Source organism: Lonchura striata, chromosome 7 (genome assembly GCF_050655825.1).
Source record: "Lonchura striata isolate lonStrDom1 chromosome 7, ASM5065582v1, whole genome shotgun sequence".
NCBI lineage: Eukaryota > Metazoa > Chordata > Aves > Passeriformes > Estrildidae > Lonchura > Lonchura striata.
This window is the reverse complement of record NC_140709.1, coordinates 23,194,138-23,213,635: the sequence shown is the minus strand read 5'-3', so window position 1 is coordinate 23,213,635 and position 19,498 is coordinate 23,194,138. Positions and strand designations below refer to the sequence as shown.

Sequence of the window (19,498 nt, the reverse complement as noted above, 5' to 3'; positions counted from 1 at the left end):
TTTTAAAAAAGATACTTTCTCTGACTTTAGCCATACCAAAATAGTTTTAAATTTTTACACTAACAGAGTTAAGGAAGAATGATTTTTATTCAATAATAGATCAGCACCAGAATCAGTTTTCACATACAAATACTTCCAGTGCACAAATCAAAATCTAAAGCAACAAGTAGGTCACTTTCCACTCATCATACTTTACCAGAATAATACAAGGCACATTTAAAGTTAGAAGTTTGAGTTTAAGATTTTTGAAAGATATAAATATAAAAATAGTGTTTACTTGCTATTATAATATCATAACTTAGACCTTTTTGTTTTCTTTTGCCTGAGCAGATCTGAAAGTGTCTTGGTACAGCAAAGAGAAGGAGATCAAGCCATCACGTTTTTTTAGAATGACTCAATTTGAAGACACTTATCAGCTGGAGATTGCTGAAGCTTATCCAGAGGATGAAGGGATCTATACCTTTGTGGCAAGCAATTCTGTAGGCCAAGTGACCAGCACTGCTACCTTGAAGTTAGAAGGTACACTGTGCCATTAAAGAAGTTGTCTTGTTCAGGTCATGTTCCAATAATCATCTTAATATACACTGATATCAATGTGCAAGTTGTTGTCTGTCATGTCTTTTAACTCAATTAATTGCTGCCATTTACAATGTCCACAGCATACATTTTTGTCTCCAAAATATATGTCATGAACAGAAAAAGATATTACAAGATTTTTTCATGTTCCATGCCCCCTTTTCATTTAATCCAGTCTTAGAATCCATGCACCAAAGATCATAAAAACTTTCTTTCTAATGGAAATTTTTTGCTTACACATTCTTTGATTTGCCTTTTGAAGACAATATAGTAGCTTTTGTATAAAATAGATTACTTTGAAAATTTTGAAAAACATCTCAAATAGAGGTATGTAATGGGTACTTGGGTAACTGAAAAGAAATACTTTGCATTCATATGAATTAATGAAACATTGATTAAAATTTTACAGCAGAAATACTGTTTGGAAAATTTGATGTTCTATATAGTTCTTGATATTATTTAGCCACAAATATTTTGTTTTCTTTTTGCAATAGATTTTATAAATGATGAATGAAAATAATCCATGCTGTTAAGTTGTGATTTAGGAAAAAAACTTGAATGAGAGAGAAAATTCATTGTAGTGTAGGGTAAGAAATTAAAAGTTGGCATGCTTCTTTTCAGGATTTAAAAATGTTGAAGAAGTTACATCAGAGTCCCCTTGGCATGTTTCTTCATCTGTTTCACTTAAGGAGGAATCTGTTGGCCAAAGGCCCACCTTTATCCAGCCTATTTCAAGCTGCAGGGTATGCAGCGGGGAATCAGTCAGATTTCAAGCTAGAGTCTCTGGCAGGCCCAAACCAAAAATCCAGTGGTTTCATAATCAACAACTCATGTTGCCAAAAAAAGACTTAGTTTTCCACTTTGATGAGTCTACAGGCACAGCTATACTCATAATAGTAGATGCTTTCTTAGAGCATGCTGGCCAATACTCTTGCAAGGCAAGAAATAGTGCTGGAGAAACAACTTGTACAGCTACACTTACAGTGACTGCAGAAGGTAAAGCCCCATTTTTACTTCAAAGGGATTCAATTTGTTGCATACCACACTTTTATGCTCTTACTAATTTTTTCCTTGTTTCACACTTTTTCTTTCCCACCTAACTTTAATAGTACCCTCAGTAACCCAGCCACTCTCATTTCTTGTCTTTAAGCTGTAACATTTGGAAATTTTCAAGTTTGCATCTCAATATAGGTCAAAGAATAAAAATACTTTAATGAAGGCATCCAGGGTTTTAAACAAGTGATTTAATGATCTTTATAGCAGTAACTGAGGTATTTTGCACTATTCTGTAGGGGAAAAAAAAAAAGATAAAAAAGAAAATACCTCCTTATAAAGTGCCAAAAGTTTCCAATACTAAAATGGACTACTTTAGTAAAAGAAGAGACAAGCACCAACTGAGTATCAACTGCATGACTAGTCTAGGCATCACTTGTCATTCATACATGTGAATGGATAACTTCTGTGTCAACAGAGTAGTACGTCTGGCATGCTGTGTTTTCAAATGAAGATCATTCATTTTCATCCTCCATGCAGTTTGATTTTGTTCGGAGCATGGCACAGTAAAATTCTTTAGATACTAATGTTGTTGTTTTTGTTACTTGATTACACAGTGCAAGCCCTAGATAGGCAAAGTTCTGGGAAAGATGTAAAAGAGTCTATCCGGTCACAGTCTATATCAGAACTTCATGTTTCTCCTCTCACAAAGAAGAACATTGAAACTTATCAAAAAGAATTTAAATCAGTGCAACAACCATCACGGGAATTGCGTGTGCAGGTTTTTGAAAGTGTATCAGAAAGTTTGACCATGGAGGCTACATCAACAGAAGAAATTAAAGCCATGCACACATCGGTCCATTCTCAAACATCTCAGAGCACCAAAATCTCTATGACGACCTCTCAAGAAAAGAAAGATGTCCCTCCAAAGATTCTCTTGCAACTCAGAGACCTAACTGTGAAATGTGGTGACACTGCTCAGTTCATATGTGCCTTAGAAAATGAATTCTATGAGTTTCTTTGGGCTCATGAAGGTAAAAAGATAGAGCTGTCTGAAAAATTGAAGATATCACAAAACGGAAATGTTCTTCTGCTTACAGTCCTAAATGCTCAGCTGTCAGATCAAGGACTGTACAGTTGTACTGTGTATAATGACTATGGAGGGACAACAACTTCTGCAATACTAACAGTCAAAGGTGGTTATCTGACTTTTAACATCACTTAATTTTGCAGCTTCATTATAACTGCCTAGAGCTCACTTATATTACTTTATTATCAGTATTTAATTGAGAAATCTCTAGTAATAATGCTCTGGAGGTTTTCCTCCACATTTACAGCTCTATTCGTGACGTGTGCAGTACTGGGAAGTTGGTACTATAACTTTGTGTCTCTTCCCATAGAGTCACAGCTGTCTCAGGCTTTTTATTCCTCATAGCCTTCATGACATGCAGTGAGATGTAAGGCTTGTAGGAACTTTTTATATTTTGTTAATTTCTGAAGCAGGTGTTTAAGGAAGAAAAGAATGACAGATGTAATTTTGAATTAGATACTTGGTCATTTCTAACTCCAGCATGTTTCCAACAAATCCAAGATTCCAATTCCAAAGTTAGCAATTCAAGTTAATGTACTTGAAAGGATTAATGGGTGCAAGTATTGTATTACTGCAATAATGAACTGTCTTCTGCCTTTCACTCTTCCTAATATATAATTATTTACTTTTTGCTTAAACTCCTTCTACCTCTTCCTGACATCCATGTATTAAAATGTTAGTAGTATTATCCCTAGTGAAGACCCAAAAATGTATTACCACCACAGGTGATAGTATTTCTGATGAGCTCAAAGGAATCAAGAGCAGAAAACTAAGATGAATAATGAAAAAGGCATTGACCCTTTTGATCTGGCTCTTAATTACTGAAATTTCTTTCTTCACTATAGAGCTGCCAAAAGCACTTTACATAATCTTCTGCTACTTTCCAAATGAAGGCTCTAAATTAGAAGCAAAGATGTGCTTTTTTTTAGTCACTGTGGTTCAAGACTTGGCCCCATGAAAGACCCACAGGCTTAACTGGTACCTAGAGTTAGCCTAACAGGAATAGAGCTCTTAAATGTGCAATCACTCATGCTTAATAGCACTGTTTTAGCACTAATATATGGCATAATCTATCAATACTAATTACTGGGTTTTCCCCCATAAGTATAAGGACTTTTTTTATTCCTGCAAAACATCTGACCTAATCCTTTTCCTAACTTTATTCTTACCTAGCAAAAGAAGCACAAGCCAAAGCAGTAACAAAAATTACTCTTGAAACAGATTCTAAAACCTTTAAAGCAGCCAAAGATTGTCAGTTTAAAGCATCTGAAGTTAAGCAAGAATCATCAAAGAAAACCTCGAGCTTGTTTATATCTACATCCCAAAGACCACATGAAACTGAGAAGCAAAGAAACAGAGTATACTATCCTGATGTTGTGCCCTATGAAGACATCACAGAAACTGATGCCAAAGCACCAGATTTTCTTGAAACTCTGCCTTCAGAAACCACTGTAAAAGAAGGAGATGATGTGTTTCTCTTTTGCATAATGAAAGGTGTGCCTACACCTTGTGTAGTCTGGCTGTGCAATCAGCTAATAGTTGAGGAGTCCACACTGTGTTCCATAAAGCATGATGGGCCACTATGCAGTTTAAGATTGTTGAAAGTTGGTCAGGACCACGAGGGTATATACAAGTGCAGAATAGTTAACCCTGCAGGACAAGCCGAGTGCAGCACCCATCTGAAAGTGACAGGTTGGCAACTGCATGTTCCTTCCAAGTATCAATTCCTCATGCATAGCATCATAATTCCATTCCACTATATTCATTCCCTAGGAGATGATAAAGAACAAGAAGTGTCTCATTAGTCTGTGGATTGTTGAATGTTTTCTTCAGGGATTTACGGCATGATAAAGGCATGTTGTTTTAGACTTTCCCCCACCCTGCAAAAAGAAAGCAAATCTTACAGAAAAATGTACATTGCAAACAAGTTGGAAAATATTTGATTACTTTATTCTCAAAATTTATCAAGTGTTTGAATTGTTTGGCATGCATTTATGTGTGTATGTACATGTCAGTTTGTGTCTATTTGCAAAACACATTGGATGTTTTTACTATATAAAGTGTTGATTGGCACATTTAACAACTATAGCTCAAAAAATACTTGTCTTTTTTTATTCTAGCTCCTGAAAAAATTGTTCATGAGAAGCTAGAGGAAGAGGTTGAAATGGAAGTGAAAGGTACAATAATCAATGAGAATAATTATTACCAGTAATTAGTAATGTTATGAAAAGATTTTATCAGCTTCCATGAAGTGTCTGATGGGGAAAGACACCATAAAGCATATTGGAACATGTTGCATGTTTGTTTTGATATGCAAAGGGTTACCTGCATTTTAAAGTTATTTAAGTTTTAAAATATGTTTAAAACTTCAAATCTATAATTGTGCAGCCATATTTTTAACTTTTACTTCATGCTTTGCAGCTGTTCACAGAGCTCTTAAATGTTAAATTTCCGTTTGAGTGCATGGAATAGTTTACTTCAGAAGGAAGTTACACAAATCTTAATTGTATTACTTTTAAACAAGTTAGCAGCCTAACATTAATTGGTTCAATGGACACTATTGGATGGATAGATGAAGTATACTAGAGAGTATTTGTTGTTTAGGTTATGTGAAAGCTACACATTCCCACTGATTCCTCGCACTTTTTTTACATACATTAATTCATCATTATACATCTCTTACCCTGGCTTGCAGATAGCATACGTGGTTCATGTTGCTTGCTTTCCCCCCCGTGCATAACACTGTGAAGTTAGTGGCTGTATTAGTTCGAATAAACGCCTTCTCGTTTCTTGTTACTTACTTTTTAAAAAATATATTTCAAACTATTTTTTTCAATTGTTTGAACATATCTACAAACAGAGGGGTCAGAAAGGGCGTTTATTCTACTGTCTGCAAGTCAGGTAAGATTTTCTTCTTTGCCACCCAAAGACACACAGCTTTTCCAGGCAACAAAAACATATACGCAGAAGAACATGTTATTTTGAAATTCTTTTTTTGCTTGTTCAAGAAGAAATTTCCAGTCTGAAGAAAGAACAGACAACGAACGATTTTCGTGTCAATCTTTAAAACAGAGCAAGGCGTTGCGTTTATTCGAACAAATATGGTGAGTGAATTACTTTTTTTTTCCTGGGTGTGTGATGAAATCTGTTGCATGCCCATTTATTTCAATATATTGTTACTTTTTTACAAGCAGGCGGTAGGCAGAGCGTGACGTTGTAACCTAGTCTCCCTCTCTTGCAGGACAGCACAGCGTGGACTTCGAGGGACACGGCACAGCGGCAGTGCTGGCGTGCCCCCAGAACCGTAAACCCATCTTCACTCAGGGGCTGAAGTGCAGGTCTGTCTTGGAGGGGGACCCTGCACTCTTCAGGTGCAAGCTGGTGGCGTGCCCAGCACCGCACCTGGCCTGGTTCCACAACAACCGGCCCGTGCTGCAGGACTGCCGCAAGGTGATTCGCACCGAGAGCACGGAGCACACGCACTGCGCCAGCCTGGAGCTGCGGGACGTGCGGGAGCACGACGCCGGCAGCTACAGGGTGTTTGCCATCAACAGCGAGGGCTCGGCCGAGTCCACCGCCTCCCTGCTGGTGGCGCGCCGAGGGGAGCGGCGGGGCCCGCGTCCCGCCGGGAATGCCGAGGGGATGCGGCAGGGCTGGGGGTGCCTGCTGCAGCAGCGGCGGGAGGAGCGGCTGCGGGTGGTGCTCCGCTGCACTGGCTCGCCCTTCGACAAGGGCCAGGAGGCCGAGCCCGGGGAGCCCTCGCCGGCGCGGGGCTTGGTGCGAACCATCCGCTTCCGGAGCCTGCCGCTGCGGGCGCCGTGCCGCCCCGGGCCGGCGCACGGCGCGGAGCTCGGGGGCACAGTGCCTAATGCGGAGGAGCTGCTGGACGAGGAGATCCGCTGGAAGTTGCAGAAGCTGCGGGAAGCAAAGAGGGCAGCACTGAAAAAGAAGCAGGAATTCCTCATATCCACGCCCCAGGAGGCACCTCCTGGGAAGCCCGGCTCACTTCAGGTGGCTGCCAAAATGGTTGGCTCAAAGCCCCTCGCAGTGCAGGTAGTGAAGCAATACTCCAGGTCCAGGGACCTGGGGGAGAGATGGCAGGTGCAAGGTGGGCTCCTGGAGCCCTGCCCACCCCTCTTTGTACAGGAGATCAAGCCCCAGGAAACTGTTGAGGGACAAACATGCGCTTTCTCCTGCCTCTTCCACGGCCGCCCACAGCCCACCGTCACTTGGTACAACAACGACAAGCCCGTGGGGCGCATCCAGGGCACTGCTGTTCACACCACGGGGTGCTGCTCCACACTGACCTTCCCATCTGTGCTCCCACAACATGGTGGCACTGTCACCTGTGTGATCTTCAACCCGCTGGGCACAGTCAGCACCTCAGCTGGGCTCCATGTGAGGCAGCAAATGCCAGCCTCTAAGTACACAAAGAAGGAAAAGGAGGAGATGAAAGTGGAGGAGAAGAAAGATGAGAAAGTGAAGGAGGAAAAAAGGGAGAAAGAGAAGAAGAAAGAGGAGAAAATGAAGGAGGAGGAGGAAGAAGTTGGTCTGGCCTTTGCAGCAGGGAAGGGACTACCAGGTTCAGTTCCAGACTCAGACTTGCTGTCATTGCCTGTGGAAATCAAAATCACTGCCCCCACTCCAACACCAGAGCAAGACACAGAGATGAGGGAGATCCCACGACTCTCTCCAGAGCAGGCTGCTTCCACCATAAAGCACAAATTTAAGTTTTCATTTGAAATGGGAAATGAACCACCCAAAATTGTGACAGAAGCGCCAGCACATATTCATTGCTGTGAAGGAGAGGAAGTGATGTTGGAGTGTGCTGTGTCTGGGCAGCCCCCACCGGTTGTGAGCTGGTCCTTGAATGGCCAGAGCCTCTCTGCCAATGAGAGACTAAGGTTTGAAGAGGGCAAGAATGGTATACACTGCTTACACCTTCAAGAGGTCTCTGTCACAGATGCTGGGCGATATTGCTGTGTGGCCACAAATGTGGCTGGAGCAGTACAGACTGCCTCTGAGCTGACAGTGCAGCCCAGGGCACCCAAGCTGTATAGCAAGGGTGAAGGCACTGAGGAATTGCCTGCCATGGACCATGTTCTGCACCTCCAAGGCCTCAGCACACTTGGTAAGGATGAAGAGGAACAAATTGCATGCCCCAAGGAGGAGGAAGCCCACCTACCCTGGTCCCTGAGGTTGTCTCCACCTCCTGGTGAGCAGTTGGAAGATTGTGAGGAAACACCCCACATCAGGAAAAGTGAGATAGAGGGAAAAATGGTGCTGGATATCACAGAAAATTATACAAAGCAAGAAATGGGCAATACAGAAGAAAGGGTGAGTTATACAGATGGTATGTCTGAGATGAGGGAGAACAGGGGAAAAGCTATCTCTGAGGAACACAGCTTTGGAATTGATATCACTGAATTGCACTCCACTATATCCAGCGAAGGATGTGAATTGGTGGCCAAGGACTCAGGTCACTTTTCTGAGGAGCTGGAGCCTGAAGGAGGCAAGGTGCTACCACATACAGATACTCTATCCTGGGACATCTTGAAGTCACCATTTATGGAAGTGCAAGGACAAACACTTGCACCTGAGCAGTCTGCTCTGGAAGGGGAGTGCAAGGATTTATCACTTATGGAAGTGCAAGGGCAAATACATGCCCCTGAGCAGTCTGCTCTGGCAGGGGAGTGTAAGGATTTATCACTTATGGAAGTGCCAGAACAAATACATGTCCCTGAGCAGTCTGCTCTGGTAAAAGAAGGTAAAGGTTTCTCATTTATGGAAGTGCAAGAACAAACACATGCCTCTGAGCAGTCTGCTCGGGCAGGGGAGTGTAAGGTTTTATCACTTATGGAAGTGCCAGAACAAATACATGTCCCTGAGCAGTCTGCTCTGGCAAAAGAAGGTAAAGATTTCTCATTTATGGAAGTGCAAGAACAAACACATGCCTTTGAGCAGTCTGCTCGGGCAGGGGAATGTAAGGATTCATCCTTTATGGAAGTGCAAGGGCAAGCATATGCCCCTGAGCAGTCTGCTTTGGCAAGGGAGTGTAAGGATTCACAATTTTTCATTCCGGTATCACCTGTGGTGCAAGACAGAAGTGATGTCTGCACAGAGTGTGATGCCCCTGCTGGAGAGGCAGTGACTCCTGATGTGCCTCTTGTGGAAGAGCCAAGTGTGCCCCACCTGCAGGACCACATTGCAAGCACCCCCACAAAGGAAGAGTTTGGCTTTTATGAATTCTATACAGGAGAGCAGCAGAAGGAACAGGACAAGGAGGAAGAGAGATCAGTTGGTATTGAGCAGGACATTAAAGCTGATGATAATCTTTGTAAAGAAGAAGTGATTGATGATGGTGATGCCACACACTGGAAAATACAAAGTGACAGACAAATGCTGCAAGAAATGGAGTCTGATGCATGTAGCCCTTTGATTCGAATCCCCACTCCTCATGGCATAGAAAACTCAGGTCAGGTTTTTACTGAGGAAGTTGAAGTTCATCTGGAAGAAGTGCATTTCAGAGAGCAGCTGTTGCCCTCTGAGCCTGACACTGAGATCATATTTGATCTGAAGAAGTTTGCAGAGCCTTTCCCAGCTGCAGAGACTGTGCACACAGAACAGGCACAAACCCCCACAGCACTGGAAAGTGTGGAGGTCATCGCTGGGGTCATCTCCCCAGTGCACCAACATGATGTGCTTGAAGGAGAGATGTCTCTGAGTGAGGAGCTGCGTCAGAGCTACAGGATGCAGCAGGAGGAGGTTGATGCCCAGGAAGAGGAGCAGCCAAGAGAAATCACAACAGCTGATTTGCAAACTCCTAATGGGGACCTTGGCAGTGTCCTGGTATCTGCTGAAGAGGGACATTCTGCTGAAGAAGTTCAGGAGTCAAAGATGACTGTCTGTGGAGAGGACTCATTTCAGGAAAAAATTAATGAATTTCTAGTGGAGCCCACACCAGGTTTCCAAACAGGAGTTCAGGAAACGCATGCATGGGAGAGTGGGGAACGACTGGAGACCATAGACTCCCAGAGTGACAGCTTCATTATGGACTTGAAAAAAGCTGCACATGAAAAGAAACCCCAGACTGGGCATCAGGCTGAAGAAGATGGTGGTTCTGGGACAGAAAAGTTCTTTGAGCCAGGAAGGAGCAGCTTCACCTGTGAGATGGAAAGCACAGATTCCCTTGAGGAGATGCTCAGAGACATCCAGCAGGAACCAAACACAACCAAGAGCTTCTCTCTGGGGAAACTCACACTTGCGTTAGTAATGGATGATCCTGTGGCACAGAAAGAGCAAAGGAAGGAGTCTTGGGACAAGAAGAGGACACCCACTGAGGAAGCCTCTGAGAATAGCCTGGATGGAGAAGAAATGTGGGAGGATACTTCTGCAGGTCCAGAGCACAGTGCTGCTCCAATTTCAGAGCTGGAGCCTGATTTGTCCCTAGCCAATTATTTAAGATCCACTGGGATATATGAAACTCCAGCTCTCAAAGGCACAGTTCAGAAGGAGCACCAAAAAACTATAACTTCACTGGAAGTGGAGGAGGTTACCTTCAGCACGGTTTATGATTATTACAACAACCATCAGGAATTTGCCCGGCCCTTCTCTCCTGAGTCAGAAATGTCTATAGAGCTGGAGAGTGGGAGCAGAGAAGAGTCACCTGATTCAGACCGCTTCTACACACCACCCTCCTCCGTGGAAATCTTTGAAACTGCTTCATCAGCATCCTACCACACGCCGCTCAGCACACCCGAGCGCTACTCCACACCGTCCGAGGGCTCAGGGTACAGCACACCACCTGAGCGCTACTCCACACCATCTGAGGGCTCAGTGTATAGCATGGCCCCTGAGCACTACTCCACATCTTTTGAGAGTTCAAAATGCAACACACCCTCAGAGCAATATTTCACACCCTTTGAGGGACCCTACTCTGCATCAGGGGACAGCACGCCACCAGAACGCTACCGAACACCCACTGGGGAGTATATGGATGCCCTGACCATGCTCCCCCTCTGTGAGAGGAGGCATCAGCCTCCAGACCAGCCCCAGTCAAATGGGTTTATGACTCCCTGTGAAGCTCTGGAGCCATCAGGCAGGGACATGCCACCAGCATTCCTCAAGGCATTGAGCGGGAGGAGGTTGTATGAGGGCAGCACGCTGATGTTTGTGGCTGAGGTGGTGGGTGTGCCCAAGCCAGGAGTGAAGTGGTATCATAATAAGTCTTTGCTGGAGCTGGATGAGAGAGTGCTAATAGAGAAGGATGGGAACAAATATGTTCTGGAAATCACTAATGTCCAGAAAGCTGATGAAGGACAGTATCTGTGCCATGCAGTGAACATTGTCGGGGAAGCTAAAAGTATTGCAGAGGTGGAAGTTTTACCTGAAGATGGACGGTCACTGGCACTGCCACCCCCTGTCACCCACCAGCATGTTATACACTTTGACATGGAGCAAAACACATCTTCGAGGTCCCCTTCACCACAGGAAATCCTCCTGGAAGTGGAGCTGGATGAAAATGAAGTGAAAGAGTTTGAGAAGCAGGTCAAAATCATAACCAGTCCTGAGTTTAGCCCAGACAAGAAGAGCATGGTGGTTTCCCTAGATGTACTTCCACTTGCCTTGTTAGAACAAGCTGCAGGCTTGGCAGCAGGGGAGAATGAGGATATAAAAATTGATTTCCAAGTAACTGAAATGCCTCCACGCTTTGCTGTGCCTGTTACAGATATCAAGGTGACAGAAGGCTCAGATGCAGTTTTCGAGTGTGTTGTAACGGGTACTCCTGTCCCAGCAGTTCAGTGGTTCAGAGGTGACACGTGTGTGACACCTGGCACAGGGAAGTATGTTGTGAGTCAGAAAGAGGGACTCCACAGTCTGAAGGTCAAAACTGTAGGACCTTCTGACAGTGGCTTGTATCACTGTCAGGCAGTTAATAGGCTGGGAGAAGCAGCGTGCAAAGGCTCCCTTGTGGTCATGGCTCAGCAGGAAGCAAATGCAGTGAGCAGTGAGACAATCACAGGCTGTGAACCACACAGGTCCCAGAAGTGCGACTTGCTTTTGAGCACGACTGTGAGCCCAGGTGACCAGTCAGAAATAGAGCTGGAATTTGAGTTTGAGCCGCAGGGAGATGACTCAGAAAAGGCAATCCAACTGCTTGCAGTGACTCAACAAGAGCAGGAAGTGGAAGGGGAGAAGCATGTCAACATTAGTTTTGATGTGTTTGCAGAGCCATCCAAAGAGGAACGGGTTGAGTTTAAGGCAGAGGATTCAGAGAGCTGCAGCTTTGAGTTCCAGGTCATAGAAGCTCCTCCCAGATTTGTGAGGCTCATTTCTGACTACAGTACATTTGTAGGTGCCTCAGCATGCTTCCAGTGTCTTGTGACTGGTTCCCCCCCTCCCAGTGTCCACTGGTACAGGGATGGGGTGTTGTTGGAAGGGGATAGGTATTTTGCACAGGAAGAGCAGAACGGCTTGCACAGTCTTACCATTGAAAACCTGATGCAAAGTGACAGTGGGCAGTACAAATGTGTAGCTACTAACAAGGCAGGAACTGCTGAGACTTGTGCTGTGTTGACATTATACTAAATTTCCATAATTTATTTCAGAGTCTGTCTTGAAATACTAAGTGGTTTTTTGATGTTCACTGCAGGTAAAAATGCAGCACTCATTTTAGGGGCATTGTTTTCATCTCTTTAAGGATGAAAACCACTCTGTGGGCATATTTGTGTTTCACTTAGATTTGACTTCTTTGGAGAATTTAAGTGAGATTTAATCCATGCATAGATTTTGTGCACAGTTTCTGCACTGAGGGATATTTCAGGCTTCTTCTATGCTCCTTGCGTAAATATCTTGTAAAGATATTTCAATTTACACTCATTTGCATAGGATTAATTTTTTTTGTATAATGTACACGTACCTGTGTGTCTGTAACAGTGCAATCACTATTGTTTTATGTAGGCTAGAAATCACCTGAAAATGTAGATACCACCTTTTGCTTGTGACCTAAAGCTATGAAACACTAACTTATGCTTGCTGTTTAGTTTGGTATAGTTCTGTTAAAGAACTCCTTAAATTGGTATTCCCCCTTCTCACAATGATGTGTCAGAACATGTTTCAAATCCTGTTTATGGTTTCTATCACTGCAAAATTCTTACATCAATGGGCTTCTTTCATGGAATTAAATGCCTTTTTTAAGTCAATGAAATTATGCTGTTGCAAAGAAAAGCAGAGCAATGGGGAAAAAAAAGAAAATTTTGCATTAGTAGAGACTGGACAGGATTTTCTTCTCTATTACCAAGTAATAAACATGAAAGCATATTTTGTACTGTATTTTTAGGAGTTAAAGGGAAAGAAGAAAGGGAGCATAATAATAAAAAATCAATTATGTTACTGTAAATTCATTAAAATAATTTTGGTTGTCCCTGTATTCCAGTGTCATTTATAAAAAATGCATAGTAGTAAGAAAGTACGATAATTTTATGCAGTATTCTTGTTTCGCATTATAATTACATCTCTACATATTCTTTTTTTCTTTCTCTCTTTTTTATTGTTAAGAACAGTTAAGTATGCTATGTATCAAGATGACTAGAAATAAGAGGAATATATTCAATTGTGTGGCATTTTCTCAGCACAAGAGATTTTTACATTAACGTTCCCAATGTGAATATATATTTTTATATTTAAAGTAATGCTAATATTTAGGAGAAATCAGCGGTAGCTGACATAATTAAATCAGAATTAAATCTGTCTTACCTAATGATAAATTAATTAAGAAATTCTGTTAAATGGAGGAAAGTTATTAATTAGTATTTCTCAGAAACTAGATGACTCTCTAATGCACATACCATCTGTCCAGTCACCTATATATCAAAATGAGATCTTGAGTTCAAGATCCCTAAGCAAAAATTAATTTTACTTTGTTTACCTGTTATGAGATTCTTCTAGTTATTTACAAATTGCTGTCAGTTGCCTTGCAAACAGCTTTAAGCAGAGTGGTGACTTTAAGCATGAAAACTACTCCTATAATATGTTCAATTATGTTCATACCATTTCTTATTTCTGAGTTTGATTTGTCCTCACAGTGAGAACACCATGTCTCAAAAAATCTGTTATCTTCTAAGACTATCCCATCACTCACCTGGAATAGTAATTTTTGTTCAAAAGATTCACCTTGCCCAATTTTGTTGCCTGATAAAAATTTAAAGTCAGGAGTGGCAAGTTCTAATGGCCCAGTACGCAGGCAGATCCCAGAATGACTGAAGTGTTTAGGCTAATGTAAATGTGTTGCTTCAGTGTCTTCTCCGTCATTACCCCTTGATGAATATTTAAGATTTGTATGTAAAAAGGCTAAATTGTGCTTTGCTCTGTAAGCACAGGTAATGGTGGTAGGAAAGAGAAGCATGACTGTCTGTCCCAATGTTGTGCTGGGAAGGAGTTACTCCATGATGTGTCCTCAGTCCGTTCCTTGTGTAGATGTGTAGTACTGAGTCATTAAACAGCAGAGGTCCTTGGGGTTGGCATGAATTGTCTGATGTTCTATGTCAGCTGTGGTGTGAGGGGTCTTTTAGTTCCAAAGTCAAAGAGGTCAGAGGCCCTTTGATTAGGTCCTGCAAAATTGTGAAGTGTCTTTATTTTGCATGTAAATCTGAATATTTTTAGCACAAAGAGGCCCATAACTTGGTTTTGGAGCCATAAGCCACGCAGGTCCAAGTTCATATTCACATCTGAAATATATGGTCAAGCATCTTTATCTCCAGTGGTGTTTGTACTTTATGTAAATTTATAAGTCTTGGTTTAAATTTTGTACATTAGCCAGGAGGACCTGGTTTGCCTAAGCTACAATTATTAAATCTGGAGTAATCCAAGGTTTGAATGAACTTAGTCTGGGACAACTGGAATAGCTTGACTATCTCTTTTAAAAATTTTGTGGTTTTCATAGGAATGAAAAAGCTCACAATTTTATTTTCAGATTTAATGTTGTCTTCATTTCCATAAAACAAGTATCCTTAAAAAAGAATTAAATATGTCTATCTGTCATCAATGTATATTGAATGTTAACATGTATGGTTAATTTGTGAAATAAATATGAAATTATTTAACTCCATCAATTCTTGTACATTATTCATTTTAGAAATATATCTAAAATATCTCTATAGTTCTTCTCTCATAAGTATCCAGTAACACACAAAAGTGCATTCATTTTTCACACAGTCCTGTGTATAAAGCATTTTCCTGTACTAAAATGCGTTGCACTCTGCAATTTTTTTTTTTACTTTATTGGCTCAATTCTGCCGCCCATTCTTAATTATATTAGCACAATTTACTACTGTTTTTACAAGGTTGGTAAATAACGCTGAAGGACTGCTGTAATTTTTTTTACTTAAGCATTTCTTCTCTGCTGTTGAACATTGCATGCACTGTGCTATGTCGTTTATATTATGGCATTTGTGGCAAGACTAATAATTACTAAAACCAATGAGAAAGAATTAGGTGACAGTTTGTTCCATTTTCTATTTGTTGTTGGAGGGCTGCAAAAATTCTTATCTCTCAATAAATTTTAAAATTGAAGATACTGTAATTGAGAAGCTTCTCAGTTACAGTGTCTAGAGACATTACAGTGTCTAAAGACATTAATCCATACACTTTTTTTTTAAAAAAAAACTCTTTTATCTGTCTAATACTCTGGGCCTTTACTGAGGAAACTTGACTTAGTGAGGACAACAGTATTCGATTTCCAAAGGCTTTCCTTGCATTGTGCTTTTCATGAATTTTTCCATTCCTGGAAATTCTATATGTCACTGATGTTTCTATTGTCAAGCATCTGCAGAGATGTTCTTGCCTCTGTTTCCTCTCATTTTAAACTACTGTTGGAACTAAAGTTGTCTAATGCATATATCTATAAATTCAAAAAGGCAAGAAAGCAAAAAATCTTAAAAGTCTGTTCTCTTTTTCTCTGACATTGTGGGAGTTTTAATATGCTACATCTTGACAGGGAGGAGTTCAAAAGCAAAGATTTAAATCAATTATATTAAATCAAGGGTTTTAACTTATGATGTTTGTAATAGTAATGCTGTAAACTTAAGGGTCTAATGACAAAACCAGGACAAAGTTGTTAAGGTGGAGGTAATCTTTTGATGTACTAGACAAAAGATAGAGTTTAAAGAGATGAACTATGCATCAGAAGAAAGGTTAGTGTGCTGAAAAGATTGTGGGTTTGTTGGTTGGTTTGGGGCGGGAGGGGGTGGGATTTTTTTGTTGTTGTTGTTGATGTTTTGAATTAAATCAGGGTTTTAGCACTCTTCTGCTGTACTTGTTTGCATAGGTGTACGTACAAATATGTTTGACACATACCACCTTAATTATATCTGTGAAATGCATCAGTGTTGCTTGGTTGTTACTTGCACAGTGCACCTTGAAGGGATATGCCCAACCCATACTGTGATGTCAGGTTTAAAGACACCCATCCTGATCAAGATAGGAAATTCTTAAGCAACCTGACAACACAGCATGTCTTACTCATTTTGGCAGGTGTGACAGCAAAAAGACAACACAGACCTCCTGTTCATTTCTAGCTGCTCTAGAGTATTGAGAAAGCCTCCAGTTATAGAAAAATAGATGGCCTAACACTGTGTATTGCTATCTACGAGTGTTCTCATAAATATTCTAGTAAAACTAAACAATTTTTTTCCATACAGACATCACTAGGTCTCTTATTGCCTCTTCTGAGGAAGGAAGAAATGAAGGCTACAGCAGCGGCCTTCAGTTGCCTGATAGAGAGAAAACACTTGAATTTGAGCCTGGAAAGCCAGTTTATTTCAGCAAAGCAGAGATGAAACTTGAGGAAGAGGGCAAAGCTCCTGTTTTCCTCAAACGAGTTTCAGATGTTGAGGTCTGGCAGGAAGTTGTAGCTAGGCTCTCTGTTACTGTTACTGGCAGCCCCACACCCAAAATCCAGTGGTTTTTCAACAGTATGAAGCTAAGCCCGTGCATGGACTGTAAGTTAGTGTTTGCTGGCAATGACCACAGCCTCATCCCCCCATACGCAGGTGTGCAGGATGAGGGTGAGTATGTGTGCGTGGCCAGCAGTGTACACGGTGAGGCCCGCTGCAGCGCCCAGCTCCGCGTGCGCCAGAGGGAGCCGGGATTCCCCTGCTTTGCCAGGGAGCCGGGCAGCGTGCAGTGTGCACCGGGCTTCACGGCACTCTTGGAGTGCACTGTGGTGGGGAAGCCGTGCCCCGACGTGCTGTGGTCCAAGGGGAGCGAGCGGCTCTCCTCTGGTGCGCGTCGCTCCATTGCTCAGCAGCCTGCCGGCTCCGGCTCTCTGACAGTGAGGGCCTGCATGGAGGAGGACTCTGGGCTCCACACGTGCAGGGCCGTGAGTGCCCTGGGTGAGGCCACGTGCTCTGCTGAGCTCCTTGTGCTGCCTGAGGAATGTGCTGTGTGCAGGCAGAGCCTGGCCTTGCAGCACTCTGCAGTGGCAGAGGAGCAAAGCCCTCTTTGCTACGAGGAGGCTGGTGAGCTTCCATCAATGGGAGAAGCATTCGGTCTTGAGCCCATGAGGGAGCCTTCAATCCTCCTTCAGCTGCAGATGAGCCAGGCAGTGTACATGCTGCCCAGGGAGGATGTCTTGCCTGGCCTGCCACCAACCGGTCTGGCAGCACAGAGTGTTGAAGGGCTGCTCACCCAGGCAGTCACAACACAAGAGAGCAGTGGGCTTCTGGCAGAGCCTCTGGAAACCCTCCCTGCTGGCCCCCAAGGTGTGGTGCCTGCAGCAGTGATGGAGACACAATTGCCAGGCTGCCTCGGGACTGTAGCTGCACAGATACTCATGCCCAAAGAGAAAATCACCCCCAAGGCAGCAGAGCAACTGGCTGCTCTGAAGACAGAGGCTTCCCAAACCCTTCTACAGGTGTCGAGCACCACTGAGAGCCATGCTATGGATGGTGACCAAATCCAGATCCTTGAGGGCTTTCAGATAGCACAAGGTGAGCTGAAGGCTGAGTCAAGATTTCTCTCTGAATTGGCCTTCACTGGGGACCAAGTTGTCCCCCTGGAGAACATTTCTTTCCTGGAAACAGCAAAGGAAGATTTTGCTGCGAGAATACACGAGGGACAGGCTTTGAGATTTCCTTTGCTGCTGGAAGAAAACCAGTCCATGGAGGAAGAACATGTTGATATTTCCAAGCCACTTAAGCAGTGGCAGAGAGACAATCCCATGAAACAATGTACTCTTGTGAGCTCCAGCCAAGCCAAGTCCTCAGTAAAGACAGTGAGCTTACTGCTCTGGTTCCCAAGAACTGCAGCTTAGACATAAAGTCTCAAATCAGATATGCACTGAAATCTGCAGTGGTAAGTGAGAAAAACCTCTTGTTTTCAGAGGAGCTGGCTGATAAGGAAGATGTTAAAGTCCAGGCAATAAACCTCATCAAGGAGAATACACATACCTTGTGCACGTATGTTGTGACCACAGGAGGATGCAGTCCATAGAAATCCAAGTCTTCTTGGGAGAAGTCAACATTCAGACAGCTGACCAGAAAAGTCTTGAAGGAAGTTTTCTATTCCTTTCTTTATGAAGATAAATGTTCCCTGACTAGTGAAAAATCCAAAGCATTGCCATTCTCTGCCAGTCCACTTCTGTCAGGCTTTGAGCTGGAGCCCCAGCAGGCTGAGAGGATTATGGAGGTAGAAATACCACTGGAACACCCTTCGTCTGGACAAGTAATCAACACTGTGGCTGAGCATGGTCTAATCAAGGATGTGGGTGCTGATGTAGCCTCTGCAGATGTTCTTACAGAGACACCCTCAGGGATACTGAAAAGAAAAAAGAGAAGAAAAATGTGAAGAGGGCAGAGATGGTCTGGAAACTAGAGCTGAAAAGCAAGAGGATGAGCTGGGCAAAGAAGATTATCCCATCATACACAGCAAACTGGTTGATACTGTTGTGGAGGAAGAGGAGAGTGTCAGGCTGGTGTCTGTCATAACAAATGCCAGAGAGGTGAACTGGTACTTTGAGGGTAAACTGGTCTCTTCAGGCAACAAATTCAAGTGTTTGAAAGATCAGGACACATACACACTAATAATAAGCAAAGTGTGTGGGGAGATTCACCAAGGAGAGTACACCTGTGAGGCACTGAATCAAGGTCGAAAAAGAACAACAGCAGCAAAACTCACAGTTATTAAAAGAGGTTGGATTGTGGGGATAAAACAATCTTTTTAATGCACTGCTCTACTAATGAAACTCCCCTACTATGTGAATCTTTGGACAGAGATACAATATTAATACCATGATGCCACTAATCAGAGAGCCCCCTTTCTCTCTGGATTGATGGTCCCCTTTTGCAAAGCCTCTCACTTCCATTACCCCAGTCTTTGGTCAGGAACTTTTTTGTTTCATTGCACTAGCATGGTCAGGACAACGATGTATCTCAATCCCAACCATTTCTCCTATTCTTGCCTGAGAAGTGGACCTGCTCTTCCTGTTTTTCTCACTGCTGCACCCTCTCTCACTCCTTAGAGTCATTGCACTTCTCATTCACACCATAATTTCTCACAACTCCAGGATAGATTACTATATATTTATATCCCATTGCTATTGTGCATTGCTATTTCACTTTGTTTTTCCAGTGTCACCACTGTTTCCTGATGTCATTATGCACTGTAAGAGTGTCTGTCCATCGAGTCTAGTACTGCTTTCATTTCTTACAGATATTTTTTCTTTTACAGTCACTTTGTGTGAATTGCAAGTATGTCACCTTTTTGCATTTTTTTTTCAGTCAGTCACTTAAATTCAGAATGTCAACAGGCAGGGTTTTGAGTTACTCTCTGCTTCTAATTTCA

General features: G+C 42.6%; 2 protein-coding genes and 1 pseudogene across 51 annotated transcripts in view; all 3 read left to right on the top strand.

The window, feature by feature from the left end:
• The window catches only part of TTN (titin), a 239,181-nt gene that overhangs the window by 34,979 nt on the left and 184,704 nt on the right, over nt 1–19,498 (top strand). For 47 of the 50 annotated variants that reach the window (XM_085584497.1, XM_085584508.1, XM_085584479.1 and 44 more), the window contains 5 exons: nt 331–519; nt 1,198–1,572; nt 2,187–2,765; nt 3,833–4,351; nt 4,780–4,836. In XM_085584497.1, the coding sequence (XP_085440623.1) occupies nt 331–519; nt 1,198–1,572; nt 2,187–2,765; nt 3,833–4,351; nt 4,780–4,836 (1,719 nt within the window). The remainder of the gene's footprint in view (nt 1–330; nt 520–1,197; nt 1,573–2,186; nt 2,766–3,832; nt 4,352–4,779; nt 4,837–19,498) is intronic. The other 3 variants (XM_085584521.1, XM_085584510.1, XM_085584517.1) reach the window with 2 other exon arrangements.
• On the top strand, nt 12,245–18,296 carry LOC144246670 (titin-like). The gene is given in 2 exon segments (XM_085584539.1): nt 12,245–17,856; nt 17,859–18,296. Coding segments are annotated over 2 exon segments (1,656 nt in total). The 5' UTR covers nt 12,245–16,490; the 3' UTR covers nt 18,149–18,296.
• On the top strand, nt 18,152–19,493 carry LOC146766911 (titin-like; annotated as a pseudogene).